We start from the raw sequence: 20,007 nt of genomic DNA, 5'->3' as shown, positions 1-20,007 counted from the left end.
TGAAAGTTCAGACCCTTCAACTGTGAACATTTCTACTCAGTGAAGGTTGAATACCCGCCGAACCAGAAACACCCATAACAATGTGTCGACCCCTATGGCATACTACCTATCTGATTGCAGTATTTGAAATCCACAATACATGTTACTAACCCTCACCTACCAAACTGTGATGTAACAACAGTTTTGTACTCATTTCCATTTTTTGTGTTTTTCTGTTACAAGCCAAACGAGGCTTCCATGTGATCTTTCGTTTCAAACTATGTATTCTTTACTATGAATTCTATATTCTATATGTATGTCTGAATAAACAAACATTTCTATCCTCTCCCATTTTTTGTGACTTTTTAAAACTAGCTTCCTGCCTTTTGAAAACCTACTGCAGCCTAAACAGTGTAATAGGGGTAGTTTATGACTCTCTCTTCTCCCTGTGGAGATGGATTGTACACATCTGAGAAGGAGAAATCCAAGAAACAGCACCATACTTGCCAATTTCACCTCCGCCCTTAGACTGAGAGATGTGTTGCGAGATGTACACCCCGAAGAACAGGGGTATTCATACCACTCTGGAGTCCATGCCTCGCTCCCAAGGTTGTACTATTTTTTCCTTCCAGCAACAGAGATGCACAGAGCACTAGAAGTGACTCTGCTCCCACGGGGCATCTCAGATCATTCTCCCCTCCTTGTGCTTACAACGGATAGACCACTCCCCCCAAACCCTCGTGGCGTCTGAATAGCTATTACCTCGGCTTCCCAGACATCATTGAACACATTAAAAAAACTACAACCACATATTTCAAGCTGAATACCTGGTCAGTAGATAACCCAGCAACTCGATGGGAGGCATATAAGCCGGTACTCAGAGGCGAGATCCTCTCCTGGACATCGGCTCGTAAGAAAGCCCGTCAGCGGGCATTACTGGAAGCAGAACAAGATGTTCTGCAGAAAGAAGTGGCACGTGTTGCAACTGGTTCACCATATACGCACCGATCCCTTCTGACAGCCAAGAAACATCTCCGTAATATAGCCCTAGACAACGCCAAACCGGCACACACAATGATGCGTACAAGGATGTATGAAATGGGAGATAAAGCGGGTAAAATTCTCACCTGGCTGGAGCGGAGGGATGAGGACCACCGACAGGTTAGAGAGAACAAAACTGAACTCAGAAACATTACAAACCGACCGCGATATTGCGGAAGGCTTTGCAGCCTATTATGCTGTACTGTATAAATCCCCAGAGGATCCCATTGACACCAGAGTGCTTGATGGGATCACACTGCCCACCACGAACAGGACGTCACAGAAGACGAAGTTGTGGCAGCTATATCGCAACTGTGGGTTCATGCCACAAGGGTCTACGCGCATGAATCTCTGCAGACTCGACTTAGCTATAGAAAGAACTCCTACCCTAGAAAAACCGCTAGCACTTCTGGGAATTGACTTTGAGAAGGCATTCGAACTCTGTCTATTGGGAGGATCCTTTAGGGTATGGGTCCAACTCCTATACAACTTTCCCGAAGCAGAGGTTAGGGTAAATAGATGGCCCTTGAGAGTGTTCCTATTGGGCAAAGGAACAAGACAGGGATGCCCCCTATCAGCGCTGCTGTTCGCGTTAGTTATCGAACCCCTGGCTATACTACTAAGAGACACACCGTTGTGCGGTGGCAGGAGAATGTGGAGGATAGGGTCTCCCTATATGCCGCAAACCTCCTAATCTATTTGGGGGATCTGGCAAACTCTTGCCCAGTGGTCACGGAGATACTGTGACAATACGGGACCTTCAGTGGTCTGAGGGTGAACTGGTCTAAATCCATCCTATTTCCTGTCAAAGATGCAGGGTAATACATCCTGATGAACTGCCCATATCGCATTCAAAGTAGATGCTTCCACTATCTGGGCATACAGATCACAGTTAACCTCTCTGAGTAAGTGACAAACAATTTACATCCGATTACAGAAAGATTTATAAGAGATGTGCATCATTGGGTATTCCTTCCGTTGACATTACTGGGGAGAGCAGCCCTTTTTAAAATGCTGGCTCTACCACGTTTCCTCTACATCCTGGAGAACGCCCCACTCCACGTGCCGACCTCGCAGTTCCACAAAATCAAAAGCACCCTCAGAACGCTTTTATGGGGAGGTGGACACCCATGCATAGCGCTCCAAATACCTCAACGCTCTGTCTGGGAGGGCGCTATTGGGCTACCACACTTACAAACCTACTATTGGGCCAGCCAAATGGCGGTGATCAATGATGTACTACATGGAAACAGGAACATACCCCACATCCGTGTGGAGATTGCTGCGATGCAGGAGATGTCCCCACTCGGATGCCTCTATCAAAAACTGAAACCCACACCTCCTCGCACTATGACAACACATATAGCGTTGATATGGAGGGACTCCCACAAATACATTGGCTGGGGAAAAAAGATCACCCCAATACAGGCGTTATGGGTAACAGTAACCTGCCTGAACTCGGCAAACTTCTGCTATGACCAAAGGGGATAGCAGCGGGGATAACTAAAGTTGGGGACGTAATTGTAAATAACAAGAAAGCATCCTGCGAAGACCTAAACACCCACTTCAATCTCCCTGACACTGAGCTTTACCATTACAACCAGCTAAAACATGCACTACACGCACACCTCCTCCTACTGTCTCACATGCCAGAGTGTACTCCAATAGAATGGAATATACAGAGGGAAAGAGGAAGAGTTTTGAGAAATATCCAGAACTTAAGGAAGTCCAGCTCATGTCTGATAGGAGCAGGATGGCTGGTGCCTCTCTTTGGACCAGCCTAAGAGAGAAACCTGCCTCCCGATCTCTGTTTGGCTAACAGTTTAAGAATCAGAGATTTGGAGTTAAAGGAGCAGAAGGCTGTAGCAGGGGAGTATTTAGGGACAGAAAGTTGGAGATAGCGTGGTCCCAGGCCCCAGAAAGCCTTGCTGATTGTACAGAGGTTCTTCAATTTAGATCTTGCAGCCACCAGGAGCCAGTGTAGAGATTTTAGGTTTAAGTCTCCAGAGATATGATCCCTGAGCTTGAGGCCAAGGATAAGTCTAGCAGCACTATTCTGGATTAGCTGAAGGGGGCGTAGGGAACAAAGGGGGAGGTTGAAGAAAATACTATGGCAGTAGTCCAGTCTACACAGAACCAGGTCTGTACAGACGTTGAGCTTTTGGTGGAAGGTGAGGAAAGGTAGAAAGCCTGTAAAGAGGTGAAGGTGAAAGTGGGCCTTCTTGGCAAAGTCCAAGATGTAAGGAGTGAGCCCAAGGTTTTTGGCCTCACAGCATGGTGAGGGTAGAGGGCCCAAGGAGGGTGGTTAGAGGGTAGGAGGGAAACAGAACACTGGTGTCCCAATAAGAAGGATCTCCAACTTACTGGCATTGAGAAAGAGATAATCTTCCGCACACAATGCCTAGATGGCGGCCAAACAATCAGGGATAAAAGATGGGGAGTATCACAGGGAACTTTCAAGGAAAGCTGTTTGTCATCGTCATAACACTGGAAATGAGGGGAGAAGGAGGAGAACAGATGAGCCAGAGGGATGAGATAGATATTGAAGAGCCACAGCAATAGGATAGAACCCTGGTGGACACTGTAGGTAGAGAGTGAGGTGGTGGAGGAGAAACGGCCCAGTTGCAGCTGAAAAGGGCGTTTAGTGAGGAAACAAGTCAGCCAGTCCAGGGCCCGGTCCGTGATGCCAAAGGTATCATGTAGCTGTTTAATGAGGATAGAATGGTTGACCGTGTCAAAGGCGCAGGAGAGATCGAGGAGCACTATCCTTAAATGTCCTACAATCATAAATACCATATACACGTCAATTATAAAATTCAACCATATTACAAATACGGTATACTACTCCTATAGTACCTATAATGACTGTATGCATATTACTATAGTGTATGTGGCCAGTGCCCAGATTCTTGGGGCACAGCCCCACAATACAATTAAACCATATAACAAGTATGTACAATACACCTTCAAATAAGAAGACTCACCCAGAACCTCCCCCCCATCCCCTAATCCCAATAATGTCCACGGACAGAAAAATGTATGGCAAACATAGCTGCACCTGCACAGCTTTTTTTCACCTATAACAATAGCTCTACATCAACTTTTTTTCCAGTCCCCCACCCTTCCCAAGCCCTCTTTCATCCATAAAATAACTCCAAATAAATGTTCCAGACTTTTTTTCCTCACTGTGCTGTCAGCGGACAAAGGCCATGATCCACCCATCCAATATGACAACCGTATCAACAATAATGACACACCTCACATTTTCAGACATCCAATCAGCATGCGCCTCTCTGGAAAGTCATTAGTCAGTTATTAGAAATGCTGATTATCACTCTCCTACTTGTACCTGTCCCCCTTTTTCCCCCAGCAATCACCCTAATCAAATTCACAAAACATAAATCAAAGACGCTTTGATGAAACTTATCTCCCTCCCTCCCAAAATAACTTTATGAAATTCAAAACACTTCCATTTATGTTTCCCATTCTAATACCCCATCCCTTTCGTAAACACATTTATTTTTTCTACTATATATATCTTGTAAATTATTTTGTAATAAATTCTTATTTTTTTCTTTAAAAGCCTAATTAATAGTTTGTGGACATTGCAACTGTTCGGTGGGTTCATTTACGCAATGAGGTGTCCACGGACATAACACCCTGTCCGGCCATGTCCGGTTTCGCTTGACGCACTTTTAATTAATCCCCGGATAACGCGCACGTTTGTGGACATCCGTGCACATGCGCCCTGCGGATAGCTGCCACCATCACGGACACCCCAGACGTCACCATGTGACCGCGCCGATGCTACATGGCAGCGTGTCTGCAGATGGCATCTGTCACCACTATGAGAAACCTGAAGACGTCTCACCCGCTAGTCCCCGGGGATCTGTCATCCATGAGTCCAGGAAGCGGCCATCGCTTTTGGATCCAGTTCCTGGGGTTGTACCAGTGCAGGAGAATCACCTGGATGAGGGGTATTCGGGAAGTGGAGGTGGGACACCGGATGACTGGATGCAGTGTCCCCTTCAATGTGACACCCATGCCCCACTCTACCGGGTGGGATGCTTACGAAATCAGCCTCGCCACCCCCCTTTCCAACACTAACATTTTGTCACGGATAGCTCACTGTGAGAAAAAATGGACTAAGACCTGAGCCGTGTACCTGACGTGTCCCAATACAATGGTCAGGCAGGGTCAGGCAATTACTGATCATTACACACAGCTAACCTCCATCACACATCCCCACATGGATAAAAGGTGGAGCACGAAAGCACACTCCGAGCAAGGCAAAGCACACGAGGAAGCAGCAGTTCCAAGATGGCAGTTTAATACAAGGCGAAAGACGGCAAGACCGAAGAGGATTGCAAGAAGGGAAGTGCCCTTGACCTTCTCACCGAAAGACTATCTTTCATGAGCCTTTGAGAATGGGAAACGTAAGACCCGGAATCAAAGATGAAGAATTCTGCATTGTGTGTCGGAGGTACCCGGCCACTCCCAATAGTCAAGGCAGGGAGAATTGTTTGCCGCTGTGGTACTATCCTTGGCTCCAACAACAAAGCAGCACCAGTGAAGTCAGCACAGCCGGTGAGTTGGGGAGACTGATACAAGACTGGTCTGTGTTGAAGCCAAGGTTGCAAGTGTCAACACTGTATAGCGAAAACTGAAGAGAACAGTATATGAGGTGTATGTGGTAAGCGATGCGAATATAATTAAAACAGCAGATGAGTGACTGAACTTTTAAGCCAAGATACGATACCATAGACAGAGTGGTCCGGCACCATGTGGGTGCTCATTCGAAAGTCTCTGTTAGGTATCCAAATGAAAGGTGGCAAATGTTAAAAGGAAAGTAATTGTGAAATCAAAGTGGTCCTGCAACGGGTCAAGCCAAATCCTGTGGGCATTTAAAGTCTTCGATAGTTGATGCTAATTGAAATTGGTCCGAGCCCGGCCGAGGGAGACTAATTGTGTTAAAGGGATCTGAGCCCGGCTGAGGGGGACCCAGGGGGAATAGTGAATCACCCAAGTTGAGTACTTGGGGAAAATCCGAAAGGAGAAAAGAACCTATTGTTTATTTTGTCACATCAGGCCCTCTGAATGAAGAGAGTTTGACAAGCAAACAGACCTTCCCAGGCGCCACCACCATCACCAAACAGAGGGCCTGGACAATGGAACAGACGCGATGATGTGGAGGAGAATGACGAGGGACAGGAAGATGAGTTAAAGGAAGTTCCAACCTCCAGCACCCAGACAGAGTGATGGGTGTGGCTTTTCTTTAAAACCGTTAAGGGTGTACCAAAAGTTAGGACTGCCAAGGTTCAGTGCATTGAGCGCAGAGTCATCCTCAGTTGCAGACAAGATAGGCAGTACCCTTTTGGGACCACCTCCATGTAATGCCACACTCGCCCCAAGGCTGTTGCTTTCTGAGGGAGAAGTATGTTATCTTCCCCTACCCCATCTTCCTCAACTGCTTCTACCACTTTCCAGGCCCTCTTTCAGCCACCAAATAACTCCAAATGTGTTTAAGACTTTTTCCTCACTGCGTTGTTCGCGGTCAGTGGCAGTGGGCAGCGGATACAACATCGTGACCGTTTCAAAAAAATCTGACGTATCTCACAATTTTCATTGACCAAACAGCGAGCATGTATGGGGTCCACGAACATCACACGGTTCTCTGATTGGTACAGAGGTAGGTGTCCACAGACTCCGAATCAGGAAATTAGTCAACGGATCGGACCCTGATATCACAAATTATTTGGAACCTAATGTTTGGCCATTTCTTTAAAAACTACTGGATGGATTCACACCGAATCTACAAAAGCATGCTTTCGGGACAAGCCGCTGCGCCTGGCACATGTTTGGTGAAAATCCATCCAGCGTTTGGGCTGCAGGAGCAAGCTTACATTTTTGTCCCTTGTGTCTATTTGGAACCCCCTATAACTTTGCCCCCTCTCTTGACAAAACCACACCAAACATCGCAGAATAATTCAGAGTGGGCCATTTACTTTCTTTTCAAAGTTTGATGAGGATTCGTCCATGGGGGGGGCAAAGTTATGAGCCGCTCAAAAAGTGCTCTATGAGTTGAGCAACTTATCAAGAAAAAATGCTCGAAATGCCAATGTTTACAAATGTTGAAAATTGGCTTTATTGTAGACAAAAAAAGAATCGCTGCCCTAGGCAACAAGAGAACAGCAAAACGTATTGCGTTTCACTCCCAACTGAGCGCTTGTTCACACACTTGCAGAGCTCAGGTTTGAAAATGCATTTAAATGGGCTTTCAGTTTGATTACTCTATGATACAATTTCGTATTTTCAACTCTATGGTTCACTCAAAAACAACACAGCCATCTTGGCCTAGTATACCATAACATGTCATACTGTTACATAGGTCCTCATTACAACTTTGCCGGTCTGGAAATAATGGTGGCGGTAAGCTTACCACCACTGTTGTTTCCGGACCGGCAATGTAAAAGTCTGCGGCCTGATGCCGTTCCGCCCACCAAGTCTGCCCTGGCGGGTTGAACGGCACCCGGCCGCAGAAGTCCATGTAAGCACCGGCACCGTTATTAATGGTGCCGGTGCTTCCATGGTCCCCATTCCCTCAAATGGGAATGGGGATTAACAATGGCTGCCGCCTGACTTACTGGATCACCAGGGCTGTAATGCCCCGGTTTTTCCAGCACGGTTTCCGCCGGACTTGTAATAAGGGCCATAGTATTCCATAGAAAGAGTTGTGGTATCAAAGAATAGTGATAATATATATATTCTAAAGGTGTTATTTATTATAGGTTTATTAACTTATCAGACATAATAATAATGAATACAGAGCCGCTGGTAATTTTACCAGAAGGCTTTGCATACATAATAATTCCTTTATAGTACCCCATATCCCTATAAAGACACTTTGGGCCCCATTACACGGTAGGAGGTAACCATGCCGCTATTAGCGGCATGGCTACTCCCTTACCGCATACCGGGTCCAAGTAGGTGGTATCGGTTTACCGGATCATACCGACCCTGGAGGACCCGGTAAGTCCCCATGCCAAATACCATGGGAATGTGGAAGGAGCTAATAACGGTACCGCAATTTGCGGTACCGTTATTAGCTCTGAAGTCCCTCAGAGGGTCCCGTCCTTAACGCCTGGTCAGACCAGGCGTTATGGACGGGACCCGCTGAGGGACCTCGTAGTAGGGCGCTAAGGGATTACCGGCACCGGTGACCTTACCCGTGCCGGTTATCCCTTAGCGCCTACCGTGTAATGAGGCCCATAGTATGCACAGCTCCTCTCTATGTATTGCACAGGTGGGGACAGCTGGTGTTAGTCATAGCTACTTGAACCAGGCCTTAGTTCACGACAATGCTTGTCAACCATACTTTAAGCTATGCTCTCATTGTTGTATTTAGACTGGGAGTTTCTAAAGCCGGTATAGTGTATGCATACATTCTTCTTCTTATATGGCCCCTAAAGTGCAAAACATGAGGAAGTGCAGATCAGAACAAAGACATATCACATTTTTTCCTCTGCTCCCAGCTCCCCATCCATAAATGGACCCATGTTGGTGGTTACCTTTTTGTTTTCAGTCTGGTATTTTCCATCTAGCAACTAGTTTACTCATTGGTTATTCTGTTTGGCTCTGTGTGTCTTATACAGGAGGCACAGTGTCATCAGGGAAGGGTTGTCCATTTCTATGCACAAAAGTTATAAGAGCCACTCGACACCATGAACTTGACAGCTCCACAAAGTTCAACTGTTGCAGGTCTTCTCTCTGAGAAAGTCAATGCAGAATCCACAAAACCAGGATACTTCAGAAGATTAAACTTACCTAAAGTAGGCCCAATTCTGTGTTCTGTCATCTTTGCACATTTATGATCCATCAAACTAGACCCCAATCCTTCTTCCATCCTCATGAAATTGTCCGAATCAAAACCAACTTCTCCTATTAGCAAAATACACAGGTGTGTTAAAATTATGACATGTATTTAGGACTTACGTTATATTTCTTACGTGAAAACTGATTCGGCATGGGTGTCATGATTATTCGTTTAGTGTAGGTTAAAAATCTAGGCAGATAAAACCAAGTTAAAAATAAATAATGTACGTAATTAAAAAGATTCTTTGATTTAGGCCTTACTCTAGGCAACAGCATTTAATGCTATAGTAATGCAAAGACAATCTCAATACCTAGCAATCCGCGACCAGAGAAGGTGGATGTGTTTTTTCCACCTGGGTGAATGATGAGTTTGCTACCCGCAAGCTTGGTGACCTGTAAATCCAGGTCTGCCTCAATCCATGTGTTCAGTTGTAATCATTTTGCATGTCCCTGCCACACACAATTAGCTAAAACACTCAGATAGGTTATGAAACATGACCATCAGACAACCCCCACTAGCAAACATATGCAAACACAGGGATACACTAAGCAGGTACATCAGTTGCAGAAGCAGTTAAAACTTCACCCACATGCAAAAAAAGGTAGAGGCAGCAGTAGCGCAATGTTCCTCCTTTTGCCCACAGATAAAGAGAGCATGTGGACTATGTTCAGTAGCTATGGAACATATTTGTCTAACACAACACGTACATCATTGGCAGTAATATTGTAGGCTTTCTAGAGGTGTTAGGAAAGATTTGCTTTTTGCATCTTCCCCTCCATAGATCCTTTTGCGACCCCCAGTCTTTTTGCTTATCTTTCAACCCTTTCCTGACTTTTAGAAGTCAGCAAAGCCTTCTACTTTACTTCCCTTGCCTCTTTTGGTCATTCTTGTGGTAAAACTGGCCAGTCCCTAACACTGCCAGTACTAATAGACTGTCTCTCTTTTGGAATTCTTGTATTTTTGAAATTGCACACATCACCTTATAGTGCAGATAAGATACTATGAGGCTAATTACGAGTTGGGCGTTGATGATAGTAGTAATTCCACTGGACGGAATTACTACTGTGGTGTCTGACAGAATTACCGCTGTATTACAATGTGACAGGAGCGCATACACAAAATTGGCGGTAATAGTAATTCCGTCTGATGGAGTTAGCGCCATATATCAACTTCAGACAGTACTTCCACCTGCAATCGGCAGAATTACCATAATTTACATCCAACTCTGCGCTATTACAGCCGGGCAGAAATGGTGTCATTGCAGGAACGGGAAGCCTGACAGCGGCCATCTTTAAAAATACAATACACTCTGATTCTCCCATTTCCTGGTGCCATCCAAAGCCAACAGCCGTGTGGAATATGTCACAGGAAAAGGGGAACGGTAAGGTGGCAGAGATGAGGCTACGAATGCAGAAATTCAGTGAGAGGGAACTGGAGGTCCTGACAGATTTTTTTAAATGTATGTATTTATAGCATTTATGTAGCGCCAAGAGCCAAGGGTATCACAGCACTTGTACACAGTAGGCCTACCATTTGCTTTATAGGCGCATTATAAATGCCCAATAAAATAGAAATAAAATAGTAAAGGAGACAAGAAAGTTCAGGGGAGGCCCTGACCAATGGATAAGGCTCAGCGATAGGAGAGCACCAGTCAAAGTTCCTTCAGCATCCAGAGAATGTGTCAGTCATATTTATTGAACAACCAGGTTTTTAGAAGTTTCCTGAAGACTTGGTAGGAAGGTTCATCTTTGATAACCGGTGGGAGAGAGTTCAATAGGGTAGGACCAGTAACAGAGAAGCTAGTTCCACCAACATGCTTGTTTTTGAATCTAGGAGTGAGGAAAGAGAGGGATGAAGAGGAGTGCAGTGGTCAAGAGTTTGTCTTTCTGGATTCTGGAGATGCGATGGTTGAGGTAGGAGGGTGCCACGTTATTGTTACAGTAGTGAGTAATGGTTAGGGTTTTGAAATCAATCCTGGCTTTCATGGGCCGCCAGTGGACTTCATGCCTAGCATTCGAAATGTGATCAGAACGATTTAGGCCTGGGCTGTTCTGAGTGCATTGTTTTGTAACAGTTGTAATTTGGATAGGTTCTTAGGAGAAGTGCCCATTAGAAGGATGTTGCAATAGTCAAGTTTACAGCCTATAATGGCTCTGGCAGGTGTCAAGCAGTTGTCAGGCGATAGGAATTGTCTGAGGTTGATGAGTCTGGCTGTGTAGGCTGTGGATGTGGAGGACCTCAAGGCATTGACATGTTAAGTTCCGCATCCAGGTGGACCCCCAGAGTTTTTATGTGTTTTGAGACTGCAATGGGGAGGCCATCAATGGTAAAGGAAGCAAAGGCGCGGTCCAGGTTTTTCAGTCGATAGGGTGAGGCTACGATGAGAAGCTCAGTATTTTCATTAGTCAACCAGTTTGGAATGATGCAATAGATCCAGTTAACAGATGTGACATCTTGTATATAGTTGCCAGTGATGGGTAAGAAGATCTGGGTGAGATTGTCTGGATGATCAAAAAGGGGTTTGATGTAGATGTGTTAGAGGGTGGGAGAAATGCAGGAGCCTTTGTAGGACGCCATACGCCCTGGGAATAGGATCAGAAGCAGCTTCACCAACTAAAACTATGGATGTATGTTCACTCAGGAAAGATATTATCTAGAATGCTGCCTCTAGAGAGAAGTGGAATTTAGTAGTAAGGTTCTGGCAGAGGATGTCATGATCAACAAGTCTGAATGCGGCTGAAAGGGAAGGAAGAGCAGGATGGCGAAATTGCATGAGTCACTGGTGTGTCAAGTTGTATCTTGAGATCAGGGAGGGCTGTTTCTGTACTGTGTTTATGCCTAAAACTTGAATTGCGGGAGCTGAGCAGGTTATGCTGTTCAGGGAAGAGTTGAATTTGGGTGCAGGCAGTGTGATTCAGTATTTTGAGGAGACAAGGGACTGTGGTGATGGGATGGTAGTTGTAGGAAGGGAGGAATCAAGGGACGGTTTCTGGAGTAGTAGGGTTACCCAAGCTCCTTTGATACAGATGGGTACAGTGCATGAAGTAAAAGATGCACTGATGAAGTCTGTGATAATGGGGGCCAGGGTCCTGGCACAGAGTAACATAATGTGTGCTGGGCAAGTATCACCTTTGCAGTTGGATGGTTTAAGGTGCTGGATAGTTTTAATGATATCCGTGGTGGTGACTGGTAGGAAGTGGAAGGCGGCGGCAGTAGAAGAATCTTAGTGCGTGGCAGAGGGGTCTGAAGTGATGGTGATTTTAGATGCAAGTTGGTATTTTTTTGCAATAGTTTTATCCCTCAGCTTATCTAAGAGGGCAGTTGGGATGGTAGTGCACCAGGCTTGGTCTTTAGTGAATTGGAAAGTAGGTAGGACAGGGTTTTCTAGCTCTTTAAGGATGGATAATAGCTCCTTAGCGTTGGAGCTGGCTTCAGAGATCGTAGTGTAGTAAACATTAGATGTGGTGGAGACAAGGGTATTTTTTATAAACTTTATCTGCAGCTAAGAAAGAGTCTTTATAAGTAATGATGGGGTGTCTTCTCCAGAGATGTTTCAGAGCATGTTTGTTCTTGCGGAGGGAGTAAAGTTCATTGGAGAACCAGCTATTGGTTTGCTGCGTTTGTTTGGGGATCTTAGTTTTGAAGGGAGCGTGTTGGACTAGTGTTTTCAGGAGGGCGTTGTCGTAGTGGGCTGCGACGGATTGGGGGTCGCAAGCAATGGGCTCTGCGTCTGAGAGCAAGCTAGACAACATAGGTGCTATCTGTTCGCCTGTGAGCCTACGGATGTTGCTGGCTAAGATAGGGAGGTGGATTGTTTTGGGGATAATGGCTATGTGGGAATGCGAGATATCGAACTCCACAAGTGAGTGGTCAGTCCACAGCAGTGGGCTGATGGTGAAGATGGAGAGATTAGAATTAAAAGGTGCAATCCAGTCCGAGTACTTAGTGTGTGTTGGTAATGAAACCAGTTGGGAGAGGTTCATTTCCGAGAGGGAGGTAGCAAGCGTGGTTGCCTTAATGTCTAAGGGGTCGTTGAATCCCAGGCTGAAGACACCAAGAAGGACGAGTTTGGTGGTGGGTTTGATGAGGGAAGTGAGGAGAGGGATGTCGGTTTCAGGGGTGTTTTGTGTATTAGCTTGTCATGATGTGTGGGTTGGGTGAGAGTTTGGCAAGTAGTATTTCGTAGCCTGGCAGTAAGGGTGCTGGCAGCTCTCTAATAGGTATGGTGGATTTGAAGATAAGGTCTACTCTGCCGGCTGGTTTGCAGAGTCAGCCCGACCTGAAAATGTTGTATCCAGGGGGAATGGCAAGGAAGAGGGAGGGCCGGCTGCATTGTGAAGCCATGTTTCGGTAATGGCAAGGAAGACGATCAGGTCATGGATGTGAGTGGCATGGGCGCACAGCGAGCGTGCATTGATTAGACCAAACATAAGTAGGACGGGTGGGGCAGGTGATGGGGGATTGAGGGACTGTGATGGGGATTGTTAGAGGAGGGTTGGGGTGCGTGCAGTGGTATGGTGGGGAACTGTGCAGGATAGCCTGTAAGCTCTGAGTGAGCCAGTGGATGGTAGGTATCCGCTTGAGTGGAAAGATTATGAGGGCTTAGTGTGAGCGCAGAGATTCACTAGATGTTGGTGGCCAAGGCAAGGTAGGGATGTTAGGGGTGTAGTGCGAGTGTAAACGGTGGATGGGTGGATAGTGGGATGAGGGGATAGGAAGGATGTGAGCTTGGGCACTTGAACAGCAGATGGTGTGGAGAAGGTAGAAGCAAGGTGGCTGATTGGTATAACAGTCGGCTTAGTGGTGGACAACGGTGCCCTATGTGGATTGGGCACATGTAGTATAGAGATGTGAGGCTACATGGGCAGTACAAAGTAGGTGGTGGGTTGGGTAGAGGGAAGATGGAGTGGTACAGCTTTCAAACTGTCAATACGGAGGTGTGCTTACCTTCCCCGTTGTGCTAAGTACAATATTGTGACTGGATGGTCGGAGGACAGGCAGCAAATGCAGAGAGGGTCTTTGTAGGTAAGCATCATGGTGTGCTGAGATAAGGAGGTCCAGATAATAGTAGGAGCATTTGATGTAGAATGGGGGTTTTCTGTGGTATTGGGAGGTGGTATGTGTTTCCGTCCATGCCCGGGCAGGCCCAGAAAGGAATCAAGTGCCTTGTAAGCAGGCCTTGGATTAGGGCTGGCTTCGCCTGTTGGCGGAGGTCTGGAGCTGGAGTATCTCAGCTGGCAGGCCAATCAGTGGAGCCCATGATGGGGGCTTGGCAAGCAGCTGTATCGCTGCATGGTGGTGCGGGTGCAGGAAGGTCAGAGATGGCGGTGGCCATCTTATGTAGGAGCGGGAGCTCCTGATCATCCTGTATGTGCCCAGCAAGGGTTCCCTGCGAGAGGAAAACACTGGCTTGTGTTTCACTGCTGGGGTTGGGGATGCAGCGATCAGTGGTCGCCGGCTGTGAAGCGATGGCCCAGACAGGAATCGAGGCTCTTATAAGAAGGGTTTGGATTAGGGCCAGCTTTGCCTGCTGGCAGAGGTCTGGGGCAGGAGCATCTCAACTGACGGGCCAATCAGTGGAGCCCGTGATGGGGGTTCTTGGCAAGCAGCAGCACCGCTGCATGGCGGTTCGAGTTTAGGAAAGTCAGAAGTGGCGGTGTCCATCTTAATAGGAGCGGGTTAATCTGATTATCCTGTGTGTGCCCAGCAAGGCTTCCCTGCGTGTGGAAAACACTGGCTGGTGTTTCAAGGCTGGGGTTGGGGATGCAGCATTCGGTGGTTGTCGGCTGTAGAGTGATGAGGTGGTTGTTCATGCAGATGAGCTGTGTGGCTCCAGACAGCGGCCGACCTATGGTCAAACTAAGCCAACCATCTCGGCCGGCATCTGGAAGAAGGTTGTGGCAGTGGGCATTGTCCCACGGGACAGTAAGGACTGCCAAAAAAGATGGGACTAGCTCAAGGTCAGTGTCCGCAGCCCCATGGCCAACCACAGGCGTGAAACTTCCGCCACAGTAGGCGCACACAGTGGAACCACTTGTCCTGACCTTATTACAGGAAAAGGCCAGCAGTATCCTCCACATGGAATTGATAGAGGGCGTTAGCAGTGCTGAAGTGGGAGCAAGCAGCCAAGGAAATGCTGGTGAGTCAAGGTCCCCCTCCCATGATAATACACAGGGCAAAAGCATGTGTCCCGCAGCATACATGGGCCCAATGGCCAGCGAAACGGGCAACTACATGGAAATCTGCACAAAGATACTGAATAAATGCATGTACAAGGGAAGGTGGGATACTGTTGAAATACACATGCACCGTAGTGGAAATACACAAGGCTATCTGGGGCCGGGGACCACCCTATCTTCAACGCCTCCTGACCAAATACTCTCCTTCCAGACTCCTCTGTTCCTCCGGCACCAACTTCCTGTGTGTTAAGCGCTTTGCCAAACAGAGAGCTGGTGGTCGATCACTTTCCTCAGCGGCTCCCTCCCGTGGAACAGCCTCCCTCTCCTGCTGCGTCTTGAGCAAGACCTTTTTAAGTTCCAAAAAAGCAGCAAGACCTTTCTCTTTACTTCCTCCTTTTTCTCCTCTCTTCCCTACTTATCTTACAGCAGTGTGACTGATGGGCAGTGCCCTTATGTGTCCTCGGGGCCTTAAACCCCACATCTCTAATCCCAGCCACTGTCTTTCTTTATACTGCACTTACTTGGCTCACCCATTCGCTGATGATTGCACTTACGTTCCTCTCCTCTCAGCACTTACCCTGAGCACTTCTCTATGAGCGCCAAAGCACCTTACCCCTCCCCATCCCCCCTCTGCTCTATGAGCACCAAAGCACCTTACCCCTCCCTGCTCTGCACTTGCACATTCTGAACACTCACAAGTCATAGTAGGTTTGTCTCCCCTTCCCTCTATTCTCAATATTTGTTTGTACTGTTAATGCAATTTATTTATCCTAGCTGTAATTCATTGTCTACCTTCCTCTGTCCCCACTCTGTTTGCCCTGTGGGCGCTTTGAAACAGTTTTGCTAATTGTATAAGCGCCTAATAAGTGACCAATAAATAAATGTACATGTGAAGCTATGGAACCATTAGAAGCACCCATGTCTGCTGCGGAAGTCCAACTTGCAAAGGGACCCCCCTTGCCACCACATCAACAAGCCATATTGGCATACCAACAGGAACAAGCCCATGCTTGTGCGAAGTACACTCTCAGCAGACACTACTCCCACCTTGGATGAGCTGTACTCATTGGCCTGAAAATTACCCTGCCCATGAGACGAAATCTGTGTAGGATGACCATTCATCATGTTGTACGAGTGTCTCGCTAACCCACGTACTATGCATGGTGAATGGCAGCATGTCATTATCTACCCAACAGGTTCACAGTCGACTTTGGCAGATGAGGCGGGGTCTTCCACTTCCCAGAAGACTTTCACTGGTGACAGCGCACCAACATCCACCCCTGCACAGGCTGCCAAGGGAAAAGCAGAAGGAAGAGCAGGAGCGAGGTACCAGGGTTGGAGCATAGCAGCAGTGTGTCAGTCGTGCCAAGTGGCGAGACAGCCACAGTCCCCACAGGTGTGCCCAGTAGCCCCACCACTACACAAGTAGTTGCATGTGTGCGGCACCTTCTGCAGCTGTGACTGACACACCACAGCCGGCTCCTTTGGTGATCCCTTAGGTCAGGGTCACACATGACAAGACACCTCCACCCGCCTATCAGCCCCCTTACAGTCTTTAGTCACCTGAGGCAGACAGCTTTTCCCATCACCAGGGTGAGCCAGATACAGTGGGTTGATGGCAGTGGTGCACCTGATGGAGAATTGTAATTGGTTATCTATAACACGCTTAATACCCAGAGGTTTCTAAGCACAGACCTGTGGATCGAACCTGTGTTGCTCTGCGTTGTCTTGTTTCCAAGGCAAGCACGTTGCCCCTGAGCTATCCTCCCCAGCCTCCTGAGAAGATACTGGTTTCAGGTCCCCCTTCTTCAGCCCTGGCCCTCTCCATATTCCACAGAATGTGCAAAAGCATTCACTGGATGCCACCTGTGGGATGCTGGATGCCATGGAGTGCTGCCAGGTCACCATCGAAAACCTGGCGGAGATGCAGGTGCAGCATCTGTAGGCAATACGTGACAGTGTGCGGGGCTCCTCACGGACAATAGCAAGGCCACTGGACCACCAGTGCAGGCAGTTGCCCATGGGGACTGCTGTAACCGCAGCTCTGGGCTAGAGGATGAGAGAGCACACAGGGCATGTTGGCTTTTGCTGACACCATGCACGCTAGCATGGTCCTTACCCTGCAACAAATCCGGGGCCAGGATTCAGAACCTTCCACCTCTGTCACTTTCACAGAGGGGTCATTATGTGATAGGATTTCAAATGTGCATGTTGCCTTGTTTTAGGCCTGTGCCGTGCTGTTAAGTAGTTCCCTGCTGGGTGATTTGTTGTTCTTGTGCATGTTTGTGGTCTGTGCGTTCCTGCCACAATGGATTCACATACATGATTTGCAGTGTGCATACCATCAGTGTCTGGCAGTGTTGCATTATCCTTGTGTAGTGTTAAACTTTTGCATTGGCTGTGTAGGTATTTGTGCCATATGCATTGTGATTCATGTAGCCTTCTGTGTGTGCATGTGTTACTTGTTCGGGCAATATGCATAGTTGTCATACTACTGCAAAGTCCTGCTGGGCCTAGTCCTGTGGGTGTCATTTGCAGCCTCGGAGGCAGGTCCTGCCTGTATGGGACCATGACAGGTCATGCATTGATCAGTAGTAGTAATGTTATACTATCCCTTCACATGGCATTCAACTGGTGCTTTGCGATTTTATTGTGTGATGGCACTTGTACTCACCCAGCATCCATGTCCATTGGCTTCTGTGGATCTCCATGTACGCAGCCAGGGTTCTATTACGCAGGACCACAGTGCTTGGATGGATCCAGGAAAGTGGGTGGAGCAATCTGTTATTGTCCGCCAGCGTCGCACATAACCTGCACATTCATGGAGTGAAACTGCTGCCTGTGCGGTATGCCTCTGCGGAAGCCTGGGAGCCAACCGACGCCACATGGGTGCAGTCAAGCACGGCACTTACATTTGGCCTGTGGGCTGCTGCGTATAAACATGTCTTTGTGGTATGTATTTGTGCCATAGTGGTTGGCAGGGAGATGTGCCAGGATGCATGGCACAGCAATGCCTCCAGCACCTGCCTGAGCACAACTGAAAAAGTGTGCTGGACATGCCTTGCAGCATGCCCACAGTGTATTTGAAGGTGCCACTGGCAAGAAAATGTAGCACCGACACAAGCTTTAGCAGCGGAGGGAGGGCTGCCCTGATTTTGATCCTGCTCTGGATGTTGTCATGGATCATGGTCAGTACCTCTGCAATGGTCTCCCTGTTTAGCCGGCACAGGGTAATGAGCTGGACATCAGTCAATGTCCAAGGTGAGGGCCTGACCCAGGGAATGGGCACTCACCTTGCGTTCCCTCTCCTCCTCCACTCTGTGCCATGTGCTCCGTGCTTATGTTCCTGCCCCTGCAGCTCAGTGTGGAGCAGAAGGTGCTGCATATCCCAGTTAGTGACTGCTAGCAGCAGCATGGTGTTGGAAAGTGTGTTTGGGTTAGGTGGGGGCCTTATGTATTCTTTCTGAGTGGATTGGTGCACCTGTGACTTGATTTCCATCACCTGTATATATTTACCTCCACCTTCTAGGTGAAGGTCTCTGCAATGTGTTTTTGGCAGAATTACCAACCATTTTAAGTGGCATTTCATCTTGTAATGCATCGGGAAAAAACTCTACTTCTTGGTGGCAATTCCACCAGCGGTATTACCGACAGATGCTTGCACAAATTTTGCAAGTGCTAATTCCATGTACCCCTAATTTAGCGGTATATTCTGTTACCACCACTTTTAGTGCATACTGCCAACTCGTAATGCAGCACTTTGTATTCTTATAACCTTTTTACCTAATGGCCTTTTAGTTACTTTGACGATGCACCTAACAGAAGCAGGTCTTAGCTGCGTGATTTTTATAGTTGGTGATATTTTTCTGATATGTTTCTCATGCACTTTTGCATTTACCGCAAATGGCTTCTAAAGGTGGATAGCCCCTTAAAATAGCAGTGCCACAAGATTATTTGCTTGTTCTTTAGCCATCTTGTCCTTTTGCCTTCTTCCTGTGTTCCTTGGTCAGGAAATTCCAAATATGGTAACCCCTTACCCAGTGAAAGCTGTTGCTTTCGCAGGCATGGGTTGTGTGGCTATGAGTCAGAGGAGTGGGCAGGGACTGCCTGGTCCCAGTCCACATTCTCTTGTGCCCGAAAGTCTGTTGCTGGATGGATGTGAGGACCAGGGGTTGTCCAGGATTGGACAACCATGGGCTTTTTGAATGTTCAATTACTTACCATTGGTGGGCTTAGGCTAGCTCCCAGCCTGAAGCTTGGATAAAAGGAGTGCTCCTGCAGCTATTCGACAGCTCATCGTTGGAACTTTATGAAGAGCAGCCTGCTGATGACACAAGGATGACTCCTGCAGCAGACCAGCATCAATTGCAGTGATTGGCCCTGTAAAGCCCTGCTCCTCTGCCTGATCTTGGAAGACCGTTGTTGGTGTTTCGACCCTTGGACTGATGGCAACAACCAGTCTTGACCCTCCTTGAGGATCCATGCCTTGGAAGCCTTCGTAAGTGTCCCCGTACCACCCGGTGGACTGACAAGCTCCCTGTTGAGCTACCTTGCTGCAGGCATCAGTGTTCCAAGCAGAGTCTTGGGACTTACAAGATCTTCAGCTTATGCCATAAGGTCGCCTATCCTCACTTTTTCAGCCATCTCCTGACAAGGAAAGCTGTGCTGGGACTGCTTCTTTGTCCACAGCTGGAAGATCTCCTGTCGCCACCTGACCATGGTGACCTCCGCTGGAACAATCCCTCTTCAATCCTGTCAGGTGCTCTGAAGGGTCTGCACTGCCGAAGTCTGCATCATTTTTTCATTTGGGGGTCTTCTTCGAAAAGTTGCCTTGAACAGTCTGGTGAGAACCGCAACCAACTACCGACACAAAAAGTGACCTTTGCACCCGTGACCCCTGAATTTCCCTCACCCGAACCAAAGACAGAGGATTGT

At 47.6% G+C, this 20,007-nt stretch overlaps 1 protein-coding gene across 2 annotated transcripts in view; it reads right to left on the bottom strand.

The window, feature by feature from the left end:
• Positions 1-20,007, bottom strand: part of LOC138467453 (uncharacterized) — a 468,769-nt gene that overhangs the window by 188,489 nt on the left and 260,273 nt on the right. For both annotated transcript variants that reach the window (XM_069607455.1, XM_069607456.1), the window contains one exon: positions 8,845-8,958. In XM_069607455.1, the coding sequence (XP_069463556.1) occupies positions 8,845-8,958 (114 nt within the window). The remainder of the gene's footprint in view (positions 1-8,844; positions 8,959-20,007) is intronic.

This window comes from Ambystoma mexicanum, chromosome 4q (assembly GCF_040938575.1).
Source record: "Ambystoma mexicanum isolate Mex_15411 chromosome 4q, UKY_AmexF1_1, whole genome shotgun sequence".
Lineage (NCBI taxonomy): Eukaryota > Metazoa > Chordata > Amphibia > Caudata > Ambystomatidae > Ambystoma > Ambystoma mexicanum.
The sequence above is the reverse complement of the archived record's forward strand: the minus strand, read 5'-3'. Positions and strand labels throughout refer to the sequence as shown.